We start from the raw sequence: 20,936 nt of genomic DNA, 5'->3' as shown, positions 1-20,936 counted from the left end.
TATCTCATTTTATTTCTAGCAAATGGAGAGAACGTACATGGGTTCATGTTCTACCACAGCTTCATAAGCAAATAAGGCTTATGGTATCCATGCAGTTGTTATGCTTGCCTGCCTTCATTCCTAGTGATGTACACCCGCTGGTCATTTTCAACTGAATCTGAGAAAACGGTAGATTTCAAGCATAATCAGCTGCCTGCATGTTTTGTGAAAATACTGGAGGACAGAGAAGAGTGCTCCAGTTGAGAGGCTTCTCCCTCATGTTATTAGACACCAAATACCTTATTAAACACCAGCAGGAAAAGCTTCATTTTGAGACTAATCAACCAGAAAACAAAAAATGACAGGGTATCAGGATTTGTTAGTCCTGATGCTTATTGAAATATTCAGTGCAACTTTATATTCACTTCGTGATTTTTCATGCAGTAGCACAAGCGTCCAATGTTTAGGTTGCAAAAAACCTTGAAAATTTTTCTTAAAGTCTCACTTTCCAACGCATCTCATTTCCTTTCTTTCAAAAAATACCTTCCAAAATGATCATTCTAATCAGACAGTTTCTGTTCCTTTCAAACAAAGGAGATGTCAGAACAAGTTCTTCAATGGACACCATGTCTACTATTCTATTGTTGACAGTGAACCTGTGGGCCAATTTAGTGAAATGTTTGCTGATTGCAAGGAAGTTTGAAGGCCTGTTGCACTGTGTCTTCCACTTTTTCAAGGGCTGTTACAGCTATGCTTGATGACTTGCGTCAAGTCTCAAAATGACTGCCCACACAATCTTTGGGGGTAAAAGTTGTGGGAAGAAAGAGGAAAGGGACAACAGGAAGAAGAAAGCTGCTGAAACTCAGCATTGGCAGAAGGCAAAAAAAAGTCCCAGGTTGGGAGGATAGTGTATTTTCAATAAGGCGGCCTTTGGAGAAACTTCGGCCACTGGCACACTTCTCTCTTTCCTTCTGTCAAAAGACCCTGAAGTAAAGTGAGTATATATCTAAAACAGTCAATTAGACAGACAGGGAGGAAAGGAGGAAAAGCATGAAAGAGAAAAAGAGAATAAACCTCAAATTAGAGGCTAAAAAAAGACAATTCTAGATTGCTGCGGAGAAAGACATAACCCCTCATATAATGAACAATTTTACGGTTTAGAGATTTTTTTTTTTAATCTTCCTCTAGTTAATAACCAATATTTACATTATAATATTTTCTAGATAGCTAATCAAAGACTGTTGTCCCATTGAAATACACATGATACAAACCCCAAATGACAGTTGAACACCAGCCTCCAACACCCAGCTGATTCAAAGAGCCTAAATTAGCCTCTTTGAGCCCATGCTCCTTACATTGCTGGTGAGAAAATAAGACAGTTCAGAACAGCAATTCAGAAAGCCCAAGTGCTGAGAAAGAAACCACCTACAGGCAGTCCATCAAAATGCTGAATACAGGGATATATGTGAATTTCCATTTCTCTTTGGAGTTCTGTCACTTGAATCAAGGCTTTAAAACAAAAATATCTGTCCACTGAAAATCTAGACCCTGAAATTCTCTTCTGAAGACTAAGATGTACTTTCAGTAATGTCCCCTTAAATAGTATTACAATTTTTTGCATATTTATCTGGGAGTCAGAACACATGCTCAGGAGGTGCATGACTTGGTGGTGACTTGATTCATTTCTCTCTTCAATCCACAAAATTTCAAATCTACTACTTTCTTTTACAGTAGCATGCCCTGATCATCCCACTACAGAACTATCTTTTGCCAAGCAGGCCCAGAAGAAAGCAAGAGTCAAGGCTTCAGAAGAACTATTAACAAAAGGCAGTCTACCTCCCATCTACTGGGAAGATCATTCAGTTAGGAGTAAAATGATGTGCCTTTAGACTGTCTAAAGTTAAAGGTGAAGTTGCAAAAGCAATCGCTGCATTCCAAACAGAAAAAAAAAAGCAAACAAATCAACAACAACTACAAAAAAGTCAATAAAACACCTCCAACATTCTTTCCGAAGGAGGTCACATACATCTGTTTTCTGCTATGCTCACAGCTGTTATTTGGATCAAAACTCTCAAGATTTAGGGTTAATCTGAACAGATGCATCACAGCACAAATTTACACAAAAACAAGTCACTTAATCAAGGGACTTGGAAAACCACTCTCTCTCCTTGCTCACACATTCAGTTGAAAAAAATTCCTTAGGTGTTCACAGAAGCTGTCTTCAGGGTTAGGCAGCCACTGGACAGGTGGCTTTTTGGACTGATTTTTTAAAATCAGACTCTGCAGAATGTAGTCATCTGTTTGGGGTACTGTAGTTTGGACCTTATCCTTAATCCTTCAGTAGGTGAGATGAAAGAGCAGATACTGCAATTCAACGAAGGAACAAAGCACTGGGTAAAGCTCCCCATACATCTCTAACTACAGTAGGCAGGGATCGCAGCTGAACACTCTAGATAGCCTAGAACAGCTTGAAGGAGTAATGGTTTGGGTGAGTTTTAAGCAGATTTGAAGAAAGATGGAAAATTTTTCACAGGTTGCACCTTTCAGTAAGGAGCTTTCTAACTCAGAAGTAGTTAGTGAAATTTGGGACATTATTCAACATCAGCAGTTGGCCTGTTCTCTTAAATCCTATCAAGTTCTCTGCCTCAGTAACATATCACAAAAGTGATTTTCTAATTTGCATCAGTGTCTCTTTGAACATTTAGCCTTCCTTATATTGGCTCAAACATTTACCATTAAAAACATCAAAAAACAGGTGTTTCTGAGTCAGGCAGCTATGGATTCATATGGGAAAGTTCCATAACTTTCAAGTCTCGCATGAGCAAGCTGTTTAGGATGCACTGTAACATATGAAACTTGTACATACCGTCTGCCTTTAATAATTAAAGAAAAATCAAACCACAAATCATCACTGAACATTACAGTGCAACTGGTGACACATCATTCTGGAAAAGCTTTTAGCCAAAACAAAAGCAGACAACCTAGTAATTTGTTACACCTTGGGACAGACGAAAAACTTCAAACAGGAAAGGTCATAAACGAATCTCAGCTACAGCTGCTTTCAGAGCAACTGTTTTGGTAATGAAAACAAACATTTTGCCTGTATTTTACAAGTTTAGAAGTGCTTAGCCATGTAAGTGCTAAACATGCCATCAGACAAGCTTTCTTGTTATCTGTGTTAAGAGAGTACTAACTTAAAACCTGTAAAAATGTAGCCTATTTAGTATCATAAAAGAACAAGAGCTCTCTGTTCCACTTGCTAGAAGCAGAAGAACAAATAAGAGAAAAGAGGGGAAAAAATACACAATGGGAGTGTAAGAGAGATCTTTTAAGGCTCAAAATATGGAATATCAAACTGAAAACAAACTAATAATGTACAGATTTATTAAGGGCAATGTAGTGATTGCCCCCGCAAACTTATTTTAATATATGCTCTGTTATTACTGGCTAATGGAATATTGCACAGTAGAGGAAGAACTGGTCTACTGCTGCTAAAGGGCCATTTGTTTTTTCACCTAAGAAGAAACAATTTTCAATTCTGCCTGGTGACAGGGAAAAGGAAAAATGATGATCCAAATAAAAACAAACCTGTTAAAACCCAATAGTTTCCTCAACAAAATTGATATCCAAACACCTGAATGTTCTATACTATTGGCAGGCACAGTATTGTCAATAGTTGACCCACAATTACAATTCCTGTTTTATAAAGATTCCTTTTGTCAGATAACACTAGACTAAAGAGTTTATGTAATCTCATGCAAGACTGAATGTGTAGCTGACTGATTTGTACTGACACAATCTTGCTTCTTTTTTTTTTTTTTTTTTTTTTTAAGTTAAATGACAAATTATATTTGCTGGACTTCATACAATTTTATTGCATTGCCTGAAATCTTCATATTAGATGAACACAAGGAGGACCAAAAATCCTCAGACACTGTCAAATAAAATATTAAGATTAGATTGTTGTTCTGAATAATAATATTATAATACATTTTAAATATGTCCAAAGGCATACCAGAAATTCATAAAATATTCACAACTTAAGTGGGATTTAAGTAGAAGTCTGCAGAATGATAAAACATTACATTTGTGGATTTTTAATAGTAGCTCTCTGTAAGGGGATGGCTAACTAAAATATTTACGCAATGAAATTTGACTATTCTATGGTAGATTATATATAAATATAGACTAGCTGTACAATCCACACATACTGATAACTGGTAAGCATCTTCTCAGGGAAAGTATACTCTCTAGTTATGACTTACAAAACAAGATCCAAAAACTAAAAGCTGAAAGAAGACAAATGAGGACTAGAAATATAAAAGAGCAAATTTCTAACAGTGGCACACTGGTTAAATTATTTAAACACTAGCATGACTTCCAGATGTAGTGGACTCTCTGACACCATCATTACATCAGGGTTGGATGACTTTTTTAAAAAGTTATCTTATAACTCAACCGGAAGTTACACATTTCATGAAGAAATCACTTTCTCAGTTTGACAGGGTATTTTATGCAGGAGAACAAATCAAGTAATATTAATTGTTCCTCTGACCTTAAACTATTAATCTAAAACCTGACAAAACAAATGAAGGGCACACAAATTAGAAGAGCAGGAGATGAGGTAGTAAAACATTGTCTAAATGATGTAAAAATTCAGCTAATACATGTACACTTTCTGTGGAAAATAATTTTTCAGTCTTACCTACGAAGCTGCAATTTAAAAGTATAATGAGCTCACTCCTCAGAGATTTCTTACAGTAAAAATGAGTATCTAGGGTATTCTAATAAGGCCTGGGTAGAAGCTTTGTAAGTACATCTTCTAAAAGGTTTCTTAGCCACATGGAATATTCCCCCTGACCCCAAGCACTGAACACTATTGCAAAAGAAAATCACTAATATGAAAAAAAATGAGAGCGCTGAAGGATATGTAAAGAAAGTCAGAGAAAAAGTGCACATGAAGCAACAGATAACTGTAGAAAGAGGTCAGTAAACTTGATTTGGGAAGTAAGAACGCATGTTTTCAACTTCTATGAAAAATGGAGCAGTTAAGTTTACCAAATTCTGGCTGCTAATGTTAGTAAGGTACACATACATCTTTGCCTGAATGGTCGTAGCTAAGAAGACGTCTAATGCAAAGCACTAATGTCTGATTAAATCAATAGCAATAGGACAGTAAGAAAAGCAGGGGCATATTTTACTTTTTCCACAGGTTTTAATGTGGACCACAAGTCTTTTCTAAATCAAATATTTAGTTTTAAAACAGAAGACCTGAATACTCAGGACATGGTCATATAGTACCTCCCCTAATTCTATACACACTGGACCTGCAATAAAAGGAAACTGATTCAAGGCACATGCATTTTTTAGAATACCTCTAAAACATTATTATAAAAGGATATATTTAAAAAATACATAGGAAATATTTCATTCCATAAACCATGGACTTAAACAGATAAATCTTACACAAAAATAAGAGAAAAGAAATCCTATCTAAATAATTATTGAAAGAATGAAAGACCTGCTAAGCTTGGTACTTTAGAAGACTTAATATCTAGATATATTTTCAAGAACAAATGGGTAAGTCTAAGTTATGCACAAATTGCTCTTTATTTCATATAATAATAATGAGATGTAATGTTTAGCTGTTATAACAGAGAAACTAACAGATGCCTTACGTACACAAGACAGACAAGTAGGAAAATAAAGTACTGTACCCTTTGATTTGTGTTTACATCACTTTTGGTACAGAATACTGTGTACTGCCTACCAACAACACAAAAAGATCTCAGTAATATGATTATCATTAATGAAATAGGCATCAAAATATCTGTAGAGGTCTGCTCTTCCTCCAAATGTTTTTGTATATAGTACCTCAACACTGTGCCACGCTTCCTTCAAGGCATTCAAGAATTTTCATCATACACTCATATCAGTGGTGTATTTTCTAATACATTTTACCCTTGTCAGTTATCATGCAGGACTTTTGTACTCACTGCAGTATATAATTCTTTATACAAGTGATAAAATACCTTCCATCACAAAAAAATCACTAAGCTAGCATGATCCTAAACAGGCTAATGATATTAACTTTCAATAAGGAATTATGTGCTATTCATATATTTCTACTATTAAACTGAAAACAAATCTATATTTGCTCTTGCTACCAAGATCTTGATATCATCCTTTATAGAACATGGATGCAGAGTAACTTTTCTTTTTTTAATGTAAATCTAGTTTTCAAACAGACAAGAATGCAAACTTTAAAATATACATTCACAGATAACATTATAAAGGTAAGAAAAGCTAAACTGAGCATGTACTATCTTATTTTAATACACACAGTTTTTATTATCTAATCAAAATCCTGTTCTGCCAGGTAAAAGGCCTTGATTCTTCAATTAAAGTTCTATCCTGCCTCTACAATTGCATTGCTCTCAGGCGCAATCCTTTTACTTAAACTCCTCAGAGACAAGAATTTGCAACTATATTAAGCAGCATATTTGTAACGTGCCCACAAAGTCAGAGTGTAATTAGGAAACACAGGATTTCCATACATCAGCCCTTCAGCACATGGCTGGACTTCCATGACAAAGTACTTCATCTTATCTGACATGTATTTTATCTAAGAAAGGCAGTCATCAGAGAGCAGTAAATTTTCCAGCAAACATTATGTAACTGTCCTATCAAAAAGAAAACCTGTGGCAAACTGCTTACATGAATGTCAAATATCTCAAGGAATCAGCTATTGCTGGGAGGAACCACTCAGTCTTTCATGGGATTTTTTCTGTTACACATATAAAAAAGGATTAGAAGTTTTATCAGCATATCAACAACATTGTTTTGTACTATCTTTTGGCTTTACAGTAATCAGCATCTCAAAATGGTTACAAAAACTTACCATGAAAAAAAACCCACCCCTCCTCAAATTCTAACAGACTGCTTCAGTTAAAAGTAGACCAGGCACATGTATTAAGTGGAAGCATCAAACGGAAGGCAAAAACTTTCATTTCCCTGGTATTGACTCCAGCCCTTTCTGCTTGCAACAGGGTGACTGGCTTCACATCCTCCATGGAGAAGTTCTGGGAGCGCAGTCATAGCAAAAATCATACCGGGTTAGTGATCACTCATACTGGAGTATTAGATCCCCACTTTGAGAAGCGACATTCAGGTCTGCTCTTTCCCTAATGTTCTCTCACCACTTTCTCCAGCTGCAGATGGAGATAGTAGATGCTATGCTGTTTCTCTCATCTTTCTTCACCCACTTGGAGCTTCCAATGCCACTTAAACTACTGACAAGAGGAGACTGTGAGACAAGGGACAACATCCAGAGGTGGACAGCTACAGACACTGCCTGCTGCCTCAATTCCTCGCAGTATTTGTATTTGGCAGCAGTAGTTGTTGGAGCTGACTGTACAAAAAGAATCAGCTGCACTAGGGATCTCAGCTGATAAGTTCCTGCTGCCGCTACCCAAGCACTGGTGCAGGCTTATTCATACTGTTCTAGTTATAATAGTCAATCTTAGATCTATGCTGCAGTTGACTATTTTAACCAGAACAATATGGGACTACATAGCTGTTCTGAGGGTGAGAAGGGAGAATGACTTGTCTGAAAAATAAAGTGTTTTAGTTGTGGTACATGGTTCCCCCCTCCCCTCTTCACATGACATCTTCAGCAAAAAAAAGCAGCAAAACTGTTAAAGTGAAAATTCTCAAATTTCATTTCCCTTTTCTTCCCCTGGTTTAAAAGTCACTTAATCATCACTAATTTTTCTGATAGTAGTAGCAGAGCCATACAGTGACCATAAACCAGCCTCTTATGCAAAAGGAGGTAGGATCATAGGAAAATTCAGATTGGAAGGGACCTCAGGAGGTCTGTAGGCCTACCTCCTGCTCATCAGCAATGAGATCTGACCGTGTTGATCAGTGCTTTTGCAGTTGGGTCTTGAAAACCTTCAAGGGCAGAGACTGCACAGCCTCTCTTCACAACCTGCTCCACTGCTTCAGTGTCCTCATAGTGAAAAACCTTTTCCTTATACCCTGAACCTCTCATTCCAATTTATGCCTGTGGTCTTTTGTCCTCCCACCATGCACCACAGTGGCTTTGTCTTCCTGATAACCTCCTCAAAGGTTTTGGGGGGGCTGGAAGCTTTCTCATCTCTAGGCTGAACAAATTCAGTTCACTCAGCCTGTCCTCATGCAGCATGTGCTCCAGCTGCCTGAGGTAGACAGAATCTAGCTTCAGTGTCTGCCTACGACAGGTGAACGCTGCCTCTTACATCATCTTTATTTTGGTTCAGAGGCTCTCTGCGTTGCCTATCTCCTTCCCTGGTCCGTTCTCCCTGTTGCATCCTTGTCCCATTCTTACTCCAGCCACCTCTTTTTGGCTGTACCTCTTCCCCTTCAAGAGGCTTCATGCCAATACACCTTTCCAATCGTACATTCCAGGCACTGTCTCCTTCCAAGCAGCATACGGAAGGCACACGCTCAGCTGCTATTGTGCTGAACACCTCATAGCCCATTCTTTTATTTACAATTAATTAAATACTCTAACTGAATAATATGTTTTAAATTTTTACTTATATTTTGTTCTGAGCTGATTTTGTAAGGTTCTGAACATACTCATCTAATTCGGCACTGGAATTAAGCACCTATTTATCTTTAAATGTAGGAGTATTTTTTAGCATCAATGATAAAAGGTCATATAAAGGTGTAAGCATGCGATGCCAATTCAGGTGGTATTTAATTCATGCTGAAGACTATGTCAAACTAAACTAAATTTAGGACTCTAGAAGGACCTAAATACCACAGATGTTTCTAGGCAGGTGCACCTTTGGGCACACACAAAATTGTTCTAAAAGACATGATTTTTAGATTTGACTGTGATAAACATCATCACACCTAAATTCTTAGCAACTAAGCATCTCAGCCTGAGCCCAATCAAGATCCAGACATCAGGACTCAAATTCATAGTTTCAGACTTAAATCCTATTGAATTCAGAATTCATTCTTTCTTTTGAAGCATCAACATGGTACAAATAATCCAAGACTCCTTGGGTGAAAGAACAGAAATGAGCCTCAAGTTCTTTATGATTGCATAGAGAACTCAGTTGGAGAGGAGGTGTGGTCTCTGCTCCCAGCCTAACTTCTTAATTTTAAACAGCTGCCCAACAGCCACCCAAGTTTCCTTACTTTCAGAGTCAGGCCGAGTCTTCTACTCTCTTCCCCTTTCTTCTATGTAATTTTTTTGCCCTACAGTACAGTTTAAGTCAAGAGATGGAGGTGTCACTACTCCTCCTTTCTGACCCCAATTACTTGCAATGTGTGATTTAAGGCAACCTGCCTAGACAGGTAAGTTTCACTCCCTTCAAGTAAGAGGTCTTCTCTTTCCCAGCGAAGTGATCAAGCCACTTTTTGTTTTGTGTAAGATGATCCTATCTTTTTTTTTTTTTTTAAAAAAAAAAAAGGTATCAAGTTCATCAGCTTTCAGAAAGAAAGAACACATACATATATTCTTAGGAAAGGGTTCTGGACTCTGGGTCCTGAGGAAGGTGCGTGGTAAATGCTTTCTAACTCACCGCTACCTTTCACATTTTTCTTTTAGCTAGCTCTAGATGCATGCAAAGCCGCATGTGGGAAATGCTGACTTCAGATAATTTGCTACTCAGCAAGTTGGCTGCTTAAAATCTTTTTCTGAGACTATTAACTATTGCATAATATTTTGTTCCGAATTCCTACACCCAGAGCCAAGCATCTGAAAACCAGATGCCTGCTTCATTCAATGAAACACAAGACTAAGTTACCCACATACTCAGACCATCGTAGGGTTTCGACTTGTATGATCAATTCATAAACATTTAAGAGTTTTTATCTCATATACATACAAGAATTTAACCTGACATTTGCTCTTTTATAGTAGTTTTAAGTATGCAGTTTAAAATAGTTTTATTCCAATGCCATAACTGACTGAATGACAACTGTCTCTGCAATTCATATTTAAAATAGTCAGTGAGAATATTCTTTGTTACTTCATAAAAAAATGATTAGCAGAGGAGTCTTGAAACATCACTGTCATTATGTTTTAAAATCAGTTTAGATTTACCTCCTCTAAGTATGAAATTTAAAACATTCTAAGGTCTTTTTCTATGCAAAATATTGCAAAAAAAATCAATGAAGTGATTTAAGACAATAAGAAATGTCAGTCAAAAACATAAAATGGATTCTAATTGATAGTCTGCTTATTATCCATTTTCAGTCATATGACAAATTTATAAAAAAAGATATACTGGAGATTCGAGGGGGTAACAGATTTCCATAAATTAAACAGCATTGATTTCTTCATACTTGAGAATATTAAACAAATCTTTTCACTGTGGCTATGAAAAATACCAACCTTCCCCCTGCATTTGCAAAAATTAAGGGCCAATTTTAAAGTCTTTTAAAATATCAAGAGCACAATGATTAAATCATATAAATTATAGCTGAAAAACACAATATGAAATACAGGCTCTCAGAAGACACTATGATCTTTTATATTAGACAGTATTTTTCCTGTATATGCTGCTTTTCCATTATACTATCAATATGGCCATTACAGTAAAAACAAGCAGGGATTTGGAAGAGTACATAACTTTATGAAGGCAAATGAAAACCTCTTTGAGTTGAAACTTTTCCTGTTTGGATATAATGTAAGTGAGGTGGCTCATCAATTCAGTTGCATGACTGTAAGTGCTAGCACAAAGGAGGAGGTAAGAATATGCAGCAGGAGCAGGCAGGACTGTAGCAGCCACAACTGTTGGTAGCTTCTACTGTTAGGGAACTATATGTCAAGTCTGCACTGCTGTGAAACAAAATGCTGAGTTGCTTTTAATTTCGGTTTAACCAGGATCCCAGCCTGGCTCACTGCATCGCACCACAAATGTTCATATTGCACAGAGGAAGAATAAATGTCCAGGGGCGAAGACCAAACCTTTCAATTGCACTGCAAGATTATGCTGCCTTAAGTGTTCATCGAATTACTATATTAGAACTCACTTTCACAACGAGCTTAAAAGAATTAAGACAGCGATGTTGCTGAGAGGGGCATTCCCACCCACATGGCCTGCTCTGACAATATATTCCTGTTAACTTCAATGATTGTTAGAGCTGATCCAACCACCTGTGCAGCTGCAAGAAACACCAGTGTAATTGCAAGAGGGAAGCCAGAAACACGCAGTCAGGGCAGGGAGGAATGTGGGATAGAGAAGCCTTGTGGCAACAGGGGCTTTACTTGCCTGCATCCGTAAGACTGCAGTTCAACGCTGTGTTAGTTTAAACACACAGGTGTACTTTTCAGCAGGATCAGTTCAGTACCTGCCGACACGGTATAAATGTACACATGTACACAATAAAGGGCAGTAGTAATAAACAACCTGAAACAGGAAATAAAGAGGACTGCCCTCCAGAGCAGTGACAGTTTAAACTGTCATACAGTGTTCAGTGTTCACTGAACTATACTTGCAGATTGTACAAAATTGCTATTGTTAAACTGAAACAGCTCCCTCAAAATGGACAATGCCCAATAAATGCCCAATAACTATTTATCAAAACATGCCTTTAACTTGACATCTGCTTGCCCAAATTTTTTTCTGCTTTTTCCAATTAAATTAGCTATTCTAATAAAAAAGTAAAACTTTTTTTGTAAAAGCCATATAAAAAAAGGTACTTTCCTGTAGCCTTTAAACCAATGATTACACAGTTACTCCTACAATGCACATAAAAAAAACAGTTTTAGTTACACAGTGTGAATGAATATGAATATCAAATCCCAAGTTTCAGAATGTAAATGAATCGCACTAACTCTGTGGTTAAAATGAAACTCTTGCTATGAGTTATTTTCCAGTGTAAAGAAGTCCTTCACAACACACACTACTGAGATTATTGTGTGAAAGAGGAGTTTAAACATCAAAGACTGAGATCTCAATCCAATCCAGGCTGTAAATGAAGCCTAAACCAGGAACAGAGGGATGGAAATCCAGAACTGCAACCCAAATAACCTTGCTTAAAAGCAATTACACTTCTTTTGGGAGATGGGAGCTGTGCTTCTGCACAGCTGCTGCTGCTTCTTCTTCTCCCAGGTTGAATAGCTCTGCTTTGGTATTTGTGATCCAGGAACCAAACAATTCTTAGCATCATCCCCCTTACAAATCCATCTAGCAAACATTCTCACTTTATATCTCACATACAAGCAAGATGAAGACCATTACTAACAGCAGTTTCTGACTGCTTTCATGCAACACAGATGGAATAGTGATATTTCCTATATAAAGCTTACTAGTTTACACACTAGGCCAGGAAGAAGGAGATCTGAATTTAGTACTCTGTTTGGCCAGAGGAGATCAACTGCATGTTACAGAAGGGTACTCCAACTTACACGGCAACAGTGCTACTAAAGGATGATCTGTAGAGGAAAGATAAACTCTACTCTTCTCATTGAAGCCCCGGCTCTAATCTGTGAAGAATTCAAGGTTCATAAAAAAAACAAAAATGGGAACACAGATTTGTAGCTTTATTGGCTCAGTACTCATGAAAGAGGATGTCTTAAGCTCCAGTTCAACTCCAAAAACATCAGATCCATCTTAGCCAGCAATAGCAGACCTGAAATTCTGAAACCAAAGCTCCCAGGCTCCTGCATGGATGATACATTCACTACACTATATTGGCTAGTGACTCTCCTACCTTACCTCGTTCTAGCCCTGTGAATCTTTAATTTTTTGCAGCACAGTAACAGAACTTTGAAAGGACAGGTAGAGACTGTTCCCTATACCATCTTTTCCACCTCAGCTACTCTGTAGCTTGCTGGTTAAGAAATTCTTCTAAAAGGTGGGAAATGAAGACTTGAAATCCCTACCTACCTTTCCCTTCTAATAGGAAAATGAACCCTCTCTCTGCAAAAGCACTTTTACTACTAGATTATTACAGAATAAACCCCCTACAGAAAAGCAGGGCACTAATATTTATTCTCTCGTGCACAGGAGCAGAAGGCAAAAAACAAGCTTTGCTCAATTCTGGGAAAGAATAACCAACTGTTTGGAGAGGTTCTGAAGTTAACAGAGGTATCTTCCTGCTGCCCGGATTCACATACAAATATTTTTCTACTTGCTACTGCGCATACAAGTTTTCAGTTTTATTTCTAATTCTACCCATGGATTACATGTGAAGTCTATGCACCTAACATGGCACTCTTGATTCCACTTCCACTGGAAGAATAAACAATTAAAATGTAAATGTCATCATTCCTAGCTTGTTAGTGTAGAAGAGCTTTATTGAATCTAAATCTGAACTGCTATACATATTTTCAGTTTTGAAAGGAAATAATATATAAAAAAAATACATTCCTCAGTTCAGGAACAATATTGTTGGTGAATCTTTATTAAGTAATATCTAAAATTTATTAATTTAAATACATAACATGACAAGGCTGAGGAAACTCCTGAATATTCTACCAGAGTTGCCAGAGGCCTATATTTCTGTACTGACTACTGGCTGCCTACAAAGTCAGACTTGGCAAGACAACTTTATCCTTTATTAACTTCATGAAAAATGACTTAGAGAGATGGTCTTTGCACAAGCAATATCAAAGAATTCTGGAACCTTTACTACAATATTTACAGCCATATATCCGTAATGGTAACCTGTTAGATTTAAGCCTCACTGTATCCTTGCACCAAATCCATATCTAGTTGTTTGACCTGGAGATGCTGAACACATTGCTGACAACACTGTTCCTTGGCATGTGTTAACCAAAAGAATTACTATGCCTGAAGTATATTAGTCTGCTCTGCCTTTAACCCTCCAATCAATTCCTAAGCCTTCCATGACAACTTCATCTATGATGTCAACCTTTGAGAAGCGAGTACTTAATAAATCTGAAGCTCCATTTAATCAGTTGCTGGAGAAGAGAAAAGGAACTCCCACTTCAGCACAGACGTAGACTGGCAGTGAGATATAATTCCTAATTCTATCCTAACATCTTAAGCTCCAGCAAAATAATTCCAGTGGCTGCCTGTCCTCATTCAGAGCTTTTGCAAGAAACAGCCATGGCATTATGAACCTTCCAGGACCCCAACAGTTTCACTGCCTCCTAAGCAAGAAGTTACGAACAGACTCTGTGGTCAGACCTTTGTTAACCCGACTGCTGACAGGGTGCCAGGGGGCACGCAGAGGTGGGCAGCAATGGAACAGGCTGCCTAGAGAGGTCACAAAATCTGCTCTTGGAGCTCATGGCTCAGCGAGGCAAACCCGTGGCTGAACGGGTCTAGTGCCAGCCCCACTTTAAATGGGAGGCTGGACTATATGACCTGCAGAGGTCCCTGACAACCATCATTTCCATGATTTGACAAGCAGCCCAAAAGGCAGCAGATTTGCCCCTTTGCTGATTAGAGTACCACACAGTTTAACATTCTGTTAATATTTAGAAAGTTAGAATCATAGCCATAAGTTAAAACTCTAGCTATTTAAAAGAAAATTTAAATTTTGATTAAAGGGATAGTGTAAGTATAGTCATCAGCCAAAGGTCATTTCTTTAAAATGAAATACATAGATTTTTCAAACCCTGCTGAAATTCTGCTGATTCTTCTAGACTAAGTCAAGTATCTTTTATTTATCAATGCATGAACAAATATATGCAAATATCCCTATGAACTGAAATTTTGTCTGGAGGAGAGGAAATGTCTTTAAAAATTAATCCTTAAACTCACTGCAGTGTTACAGTTCCTGCCACATACCTCTAGAATTAAACACAAACAAACCAAACAACCTTTAAAGCAAAATTTTGGTTGTTTCTGCTTTACAGTCATTCTACTATGGTCAAGCATGCTTTAATTTTACTAACACTGAAAAAGATGTTCATTTATACAGTTTCTTTTCTGTCTGAAGTTTGCCTAAAAATTGACTTTTTTTTTAAAATGCTGTTACAGATAACAAGCCAAGAGAGTCTGCAATAGGGTAACTGTTTAAGTAAACAGTCTAGGAGTTTAAGTACAGATACATGCTCATAATAGCTCATCCACATTCATGTTGAACATTGGCATTCTGCACTGTTTTTGTTTTTATTTCTAAAATCTAATAGAAGCAGTCAAATAAACCAATATAGAACAGTACAAAAGTGTCCAGTCCTAGTATTTTCACTTGCATACCTCTAAAACCATTAAAAGTTCAGTCAATTAATGAAAGGAAGGTTGCTGGATTTTTGTCTTGCTCATTCTAAGAGCTATCACATGCAGAATCAACATTTGTTTCCAACTGAGTATTCTCCTACAGTGAAAGCCTTTTATTGTTTTTCAAGCTTATTTTTAAAAATGAAATGCATTTTGCTGATCCTTGCCATCCTATGTGATATTCACACCAAACTTATACCACAAAGCAACAGTAGATGAACATGTTTTCATGCAACACTACAGTATCACGTGACAGGAGTTTGCTAAATGCAAGGTGGTAAAGCCTTGCACATAATTCTACATGCTAGCACTTTAATACAACGTGCACTGCCAATAGAAAATAGTACAGAAATATGGTGGCACTAAAGCAATGCACTCTGAAGCAAAGCATCAGAATTTCGACAGGCATGGGCAGTTACCTTATCATAACACTTCTGTAAGGTCTGAAAGTAATTTCAGCAACTAACAAACTCCAAATAAAGTCTTAGCAACCCACACACTGTCCTTACAGGCTCTGTCCCCAGTTCTGGTTTGCTGTGCTTCCTGGGCACGGGAGAGTAAATCAATTAACACCACCTCTACACTAGCAGCAGACATACCACGGTGTTTTTCATCATGGCTTTGACAGTGAATCCATCGCTGACCTGCTGCTTGCTTTTCTTCACGTGCCCCAGTGGCTCCTGCTGCTGGGGCCGCCTGTCACCTACGGCCTTTGGGGGGCTCGAACTTCCCTTCTCCACTACCATCTCCCCAGCAGCGTCCGCCAGGGACAAGAACCAAAGTACAGACTGAAAAAAAAGCCCAACCCCGTGAGTTAGAGAACGCAGCGCGTCTGCCTCTGCCCCCCTCCCAGCCAGTGCCACGACCCCTCTCTTACCCCTCCCGCTCCTTCCCTGCCCCTGCGCGGCCTGCCCGCTCGCGCCTGCCCCTCGCCGCCCCCTGTTCCCCCTTCTGCACCCCCAACTCGCCCTCCTCTTCCCCACAGCCCCCGCTCCTCCTTCCCTGGCCCTTCATCGCCGCCTGCCCCCCTCGCCCGCCACCCCGGGGCAATTCCCGCGCTGCCTGCACGGCGCCCCCCCGGCCGCGCCTGCCCTTCCTCACCCCTGCGCCGCCCGCAAGGGCCCCTCGGCGGGGTCCGTTGGGGCGAGGCACCAACCGCTCCCGACGCCAGCACGCGCCCCACACTCGCGCCCGTCGCTAGGCAACGTGTCAACAACCCGCCGCCTTTCCGGCGACCGTCACGTGTGTAGGGAAAACACGAGGCTAGCGGAGCCCCCCGGCCCCCAGGGCGCAGCGCGGCGACCCGCGAGCTGCTGAGCCGCTCGACGCAAACTGATGCTTATTAATTAAACGGTAAAAAAACAGCGGCGGTCACGTGAGGCGAGGCGGGAGGACGCAAGAACTGCGCTACCCAGGGGGCACCGCGCCCGCGCAGGCCGTCGGCCGGCCCCGCCGCTCGCGGCCGCGCCGGGCGCGTGCGCGCGCCCCCCCTCCCCCCGCCCCCGCCCCCGCCGCGGCCATGATAGGTGAGTGAGCGCGTCAGGGAGGGAGAGAGCCCGGATGCAGATCCTCCTGCCTTGCCTGCCGTCCACCCCTCTCCTACCGCCACCGGCGGGCCCGCGGCGGCCCTCCTGAGGCATGTCCGCCGACTCGGCCCTGGGGGCAGGCGCCGCCCCCGTCCCCGGGTGGTGACAGGTGCCCGCTGTCGCCGGCGGCGGGGCGCCCCGGGGCCGGCTATGGCGGCGGCGGCGCTCGGGCGGCCGCGGGGCTTCGCGTGCCCCGCGCTGCGGCACGTGAGCGCCGCGGGCGGGCGGCGGCGGCTCGGTGCGGTCCTGCGCCGCGGGCGGCCGGGCCTCGTCTCGTCCTGGCCGCGTAGCGAAGGTCACCGCTCCGGCCTCGTGCGTCAGTGTGAGCGTTGCCCGGCGGGTTGTGCGGGGCTCGTGAGGCGCCTTGGCCTTGCTTTTGCCATGTTGTGAGTTGTCAGGTCGCACATCCTGCCCTGCCACCGTGTCTGCTGGCAGTGCTCTGGAAAAGAAGCGACTAAGTCCTAATGCAAGTTGGGAATTTGGCCGTTGTGGTTGGCTGCTGTATCTGTCTAACATCAGTGCAACACGTGAATTGGTTGTTTTCAGTGCTCGGTTTTCCTGTTACCTATAAGATACATCCATGCTGGGGAGTCCCACAAATCACAGGAACATTTTGTAGTCCTGCCTCTCCATCTTGTTTTTCATTTTTTCCATATTGATTATTTAAAGTAAAAGCTATAAACAGGGGTCAGTGTGTTTTAAAAATTCTTTTTCTTCAGTGTACGTGTCATATTTGCTACCTACACAAGACTTGATCGAGTTGAAAAGCAAGCAGTCAATTATGATCAAAATAATTTTGCTCTTCTAATTAAGCATGTTAAAAAAATCTTTGCAACTTGCTCTATGAATTGCACGACTTTTTCTACTAGGCATTTTTCTTGACAATATATGAATTTCGGTAATGTTTTGTTTTATGGTTAAAATGAAAGGTAAAAGAAGTTATATATGTGATATTTTCAGTCTGTAGGAATATTTATGCAAACAATCTGTTCCTAGTCATGGAACCTTAATTACTGTTTTTAGTTATTGTTTGGAGTTTTTTTTTTTTTTCCTGATATAACAGAGGCTATTTTAAATAAAAGGCTTTGTTTAAGGAAACCACAGGGGGTCAGGTATTCCATTCTCTTTCACCTTTCAGTGTTATGTCCTCTACTGATATGATGTCTTGGAATTGTACATGAAACGTGTTTACAGAACTACATTGTTTATTTTGGAATACATTAGTAGATTACCATGATGCTCTAAAAAAAGCCGTAAGTTGAGCATACGTAAGGGATTCCCATGTGGTTACAGGGTTGATGCTTCCAGCCCTTTTATTGAAGTCCAAATACATGATGACTCACAGTGCATATAAAGATAACATGTTTATATGACTGAGGTATTACAGTTTTATTTTCACTGTGGCGACAATGTTTGTGAATAGTGATTATGAAATGTACTTCCTAATTAGTTTAAAACTTGTAAACACAGCTTTACATGATTTGCCACTATTAATGATTTAAGTAACAACCTTTTAGCGAAGAAAATAGAAAAGTAGAAAAATTTGAACTATTTTTTTATTCTGTGTTCTTCCAAGTGTTTGACCATGGTCATGGCTCTTCTTTGAACTCTTTCCCCCTATGCTGTTTTTCAGAGTATTTTTGCAGAGGAAAGGATTCTTTTTCTTTTTTTCCTTCCCTATATCTTGTAATATTCTGGAAGAGGCTATACCACTGATATATATCAACAGTTTTAGTAGCCTTCAGATGATTGCTCATCACCAATTGTATTACATTCTACTATCCTATTAGTTTTTGTTGACTAAACAGAGATTTGCAAAGAACTGTCTATAATGAATTTTTCTTGAGTGGATAGCTAATTCAAAAGTTTAGTGTGATGTATTACAAATTTTTAAAATGCTTAAAATATCTGGAATGACTTCTAAAAGTAGTTAGAGAAAGATTTGGTTATAAATGGATTTCTGAGTAACCACAGTACAAAGCTGAAATTCTACCTGAAAAGATAAATATTTAAATATTTATACACTGATTTTCAGTAAGAGGTTATTCTCTGAGGCCTTCAAAAGTATGTTTATTTTCATCTATGTGATATTTGCATTAAAATGTGATAACAGTAAGTTAATTTTATAATAATCCATTTGTGTAGAAAACCTATGGACAAATTCATCTGGAAAGTGTGTGGCAGCAGACACAATTGCACTGAATTCATGAGTGCTACCCAAATTTTAATTCTTTGGTACATTTCTAAAAGCTATTAGCAGGGTAAAATGGCTCTTGCTTTTATAAATACTTTTAAAAGACTTGTTTATCCTGTAGTATGTTTCACTTTAAGTGAAGTTGCAAAAAGGATTCCTAACCTGCTGTTTCACTTACACATGTATATTATTTTTAAAATTTACAGTCAGCTTGTACTGTGTGCTGATGGGTATTTCAGTGAAGGACTTCAGGAAACTTCTCTATAGAAAACTACTTAATTTGCTTGTAATAAAAAATAATTACTTAAAAGTAGGATTGTTTGAGTTAGTGTTTTCCATTTTGCCTTTAGGAGTACTGTATGTGTCATCTCTGAGTGATGCAAGATAGGAATCTCTGCATAAATTACTGGCTATTGGAGGGCCAAATTCTTACTGCTTTCTACATTCGCAATAAGAATGCGAGTCGAACGAACCGAGTATCTTCTGCCTGAAGGGCAAGTGTTGTACTTCATTGTTTTCAGTCAGTCTGTACTTAAAGTAGTTTCCTGTAAGTGAAAACATTGCTGTGAACAGCTTCTGTACTCTTAGAAGATTTCATGTAGTGTTTCAAAACTGAGATCCTTTTCTTGTCACTCTGCTTTCTAACCCCTGCTCCTGCCCACCACTCCCAGCCCCTGTTTGTTCCACATGCATCTTTTCTTAGCGTCTTTGTTGTGTGTCAGTGGGAAGTATATGCTATGCAAATATATATATATGTATGTGTGTGTGGCTATATGGAAATAACTGTCTGTTGGAACTATTTCAAGGCTTGTCAGCAGCGTAGGTATGGAAATTTAGAGTTTAACAGTAGTACATTGTGTCCAATGGAGAGAAAGGCATCACCCTAGAGGCCTGGTGCGCACTAGCCGGAACTGCCACCGTCTACTTTCTCTGTTTCTCTTTCATTATGCCAAGCTGGCTAATGGCTTGAGAGTGTATTCTCAGAGTGAAACATGGGTAGGGGCTGCTCGTGATTCCTTGCAGTGGCTTTTTCCCTGGTAAACAGCACTGATCAACCTGTTTTGCAGCCTCTAGCAGTTGGCTGCCCTAGACATCAGTAACTGCTGATACGTCGTGGTTTACTCCGTAACCTGTTGAAAAATTTTTAGGATTTTTTTTTTTTTTTTCATTTGGAAATGGCTAATCAGAACTGCAAAAAAAAAAAAAAAAAAAAAAAAAAAACCCCAAAACCTACTAAGAAGTAAAACCAGTGCAGTATGCATATCCAAATGTGGTTGGTATTCTCATCTTAAAATTGTTTCCTACATAATCCCATTAAAGCATAGTGCTGGCATGATGACTTAGAGTATGGCATGAACTAAAATCTCCTCTGCAAAAATATGAATCAGCTGTTGCAATCTCAGTACATTTTTGGAGAAAATGCTAATTTATTTGAAATATGTGTAATATATTGTAAATTATGTTATGTATCATTATATTCAATATGTTTCCAGTATTGACTTCTCAGGTCATTAGACTTATCTTTGCAAGATAGAACTTTCTTAAGCAATGAGAATTATAAAGAGGTCAGATTCTGAAAGATGAGAAGCCTGTCTTATTTATTTAGTGAGGAAACCATGGTATTCTTTCCAGTGGCTGAAACGTCATAGAACAAAACTTAGTTTAAAGGCTTAGGGATATCTTGAAGGTGAATAGCAGAAATGCATATAACTTCTCTTCCAACTCTCTACTATTTTCTGTATAAAGAGGTACTTTCTTGGTTAGTGTTGGATAGCACTGCTTTCTGAAGACCTTGGAAGAGGGGAAGTTTGCACCAGATGCAGTCCATATGTTGAAGTACTGGATTGAGGTTTGGAAGATCTGGATTCTGTTCTTGGCCTACTAAATAATGCTGGACATGTTCATATTCAGGGTGGTAATCACACCTCCGCTGTAAAATGGGCATGATCATACTGACTTTGCAGAGAGTACATTTCAGTG

The 20,936-nt window shown here is 39.4% G+C and overlaps 2 protein-coding genes across 7 annotated transcripts in view; one reads left to right on the top strand and one right to left on the bottom strand.

Annotated features, from left to right (window-relative positions):
• The window catches only part of PACRG (parkin coregulated), a 268,812-nt gene extending 252,286 nt beyond the window's left edge, over positions 1-16,526 (bottom strand). For 2 of the 5 annotated variants that reach the window (XM_026109865.2, XM_026109872.2), the window contains exons 1-2: positions 16,278-16,525; positions 15,776-15,964 (exon numbers count right to left, since the gene is read on the bottom strand). In XM_026109865.2, coding sequence (XP_025965650.1) covers positions 15,776-15,922 — 147 coding nt within the window. In that variant the 5' untranslated portion in view covers positions 15,923-15,964; positions 16,278-16,525. Of the gene's footprint in view, positions 1-15,775; positions 15,965-16,277 lie in introns of all 5 variants that reach the window. The other 3 variants (XM_026109870.2, XM_026109873.2, XM_026109866.2) reach the window with 3 other exon arrangements.
• A 154-nt stretch (positions 16,527-16,680) lies between these two features.
• PRKN (parkin RBR E3 ubiquitin protein ligase) overlaps positions 16,681-20,936 on the top strand; it is an 812,113-nt gene continuing 807,857 nt past the window's right edge. For both annotated transcript variants that reach the window (XM_064509220.1, XM_064509219.1), the window contains exon 1: positions 16,681-16,702. In XM_064509220.1, coding sequence (XP_064365290.1) covers positions 16,696-16,702 — 7 coding nt within the window. In that variant the 5' untranslated portion in view covers positions 16,681-16,695. The remainder of the gene's footprint in view (positions 16,703-20,936) is intronic.

The sequence above is a fragment of the Dromaius novaehollandiae genome, chromosome 3 (assembly GCF_036370855.1).
Source record: "Dromaius novaehollandiae isolate bDroNov1 chromosome 3, bDroNov1.hap1, whole genome shotgun sequence".
Classification (NCBI taxonomy): Eukaryota; Metazoa; Chordata; class Aves; order Casuariiformes; family Dromaiidae; genus Dromaius; species Dromaius novaehollandiae.
Note: the sequence above shows the minus strand (reverse complement) of the source record. Positions and strands in the feature narration are given on the sequence as shown.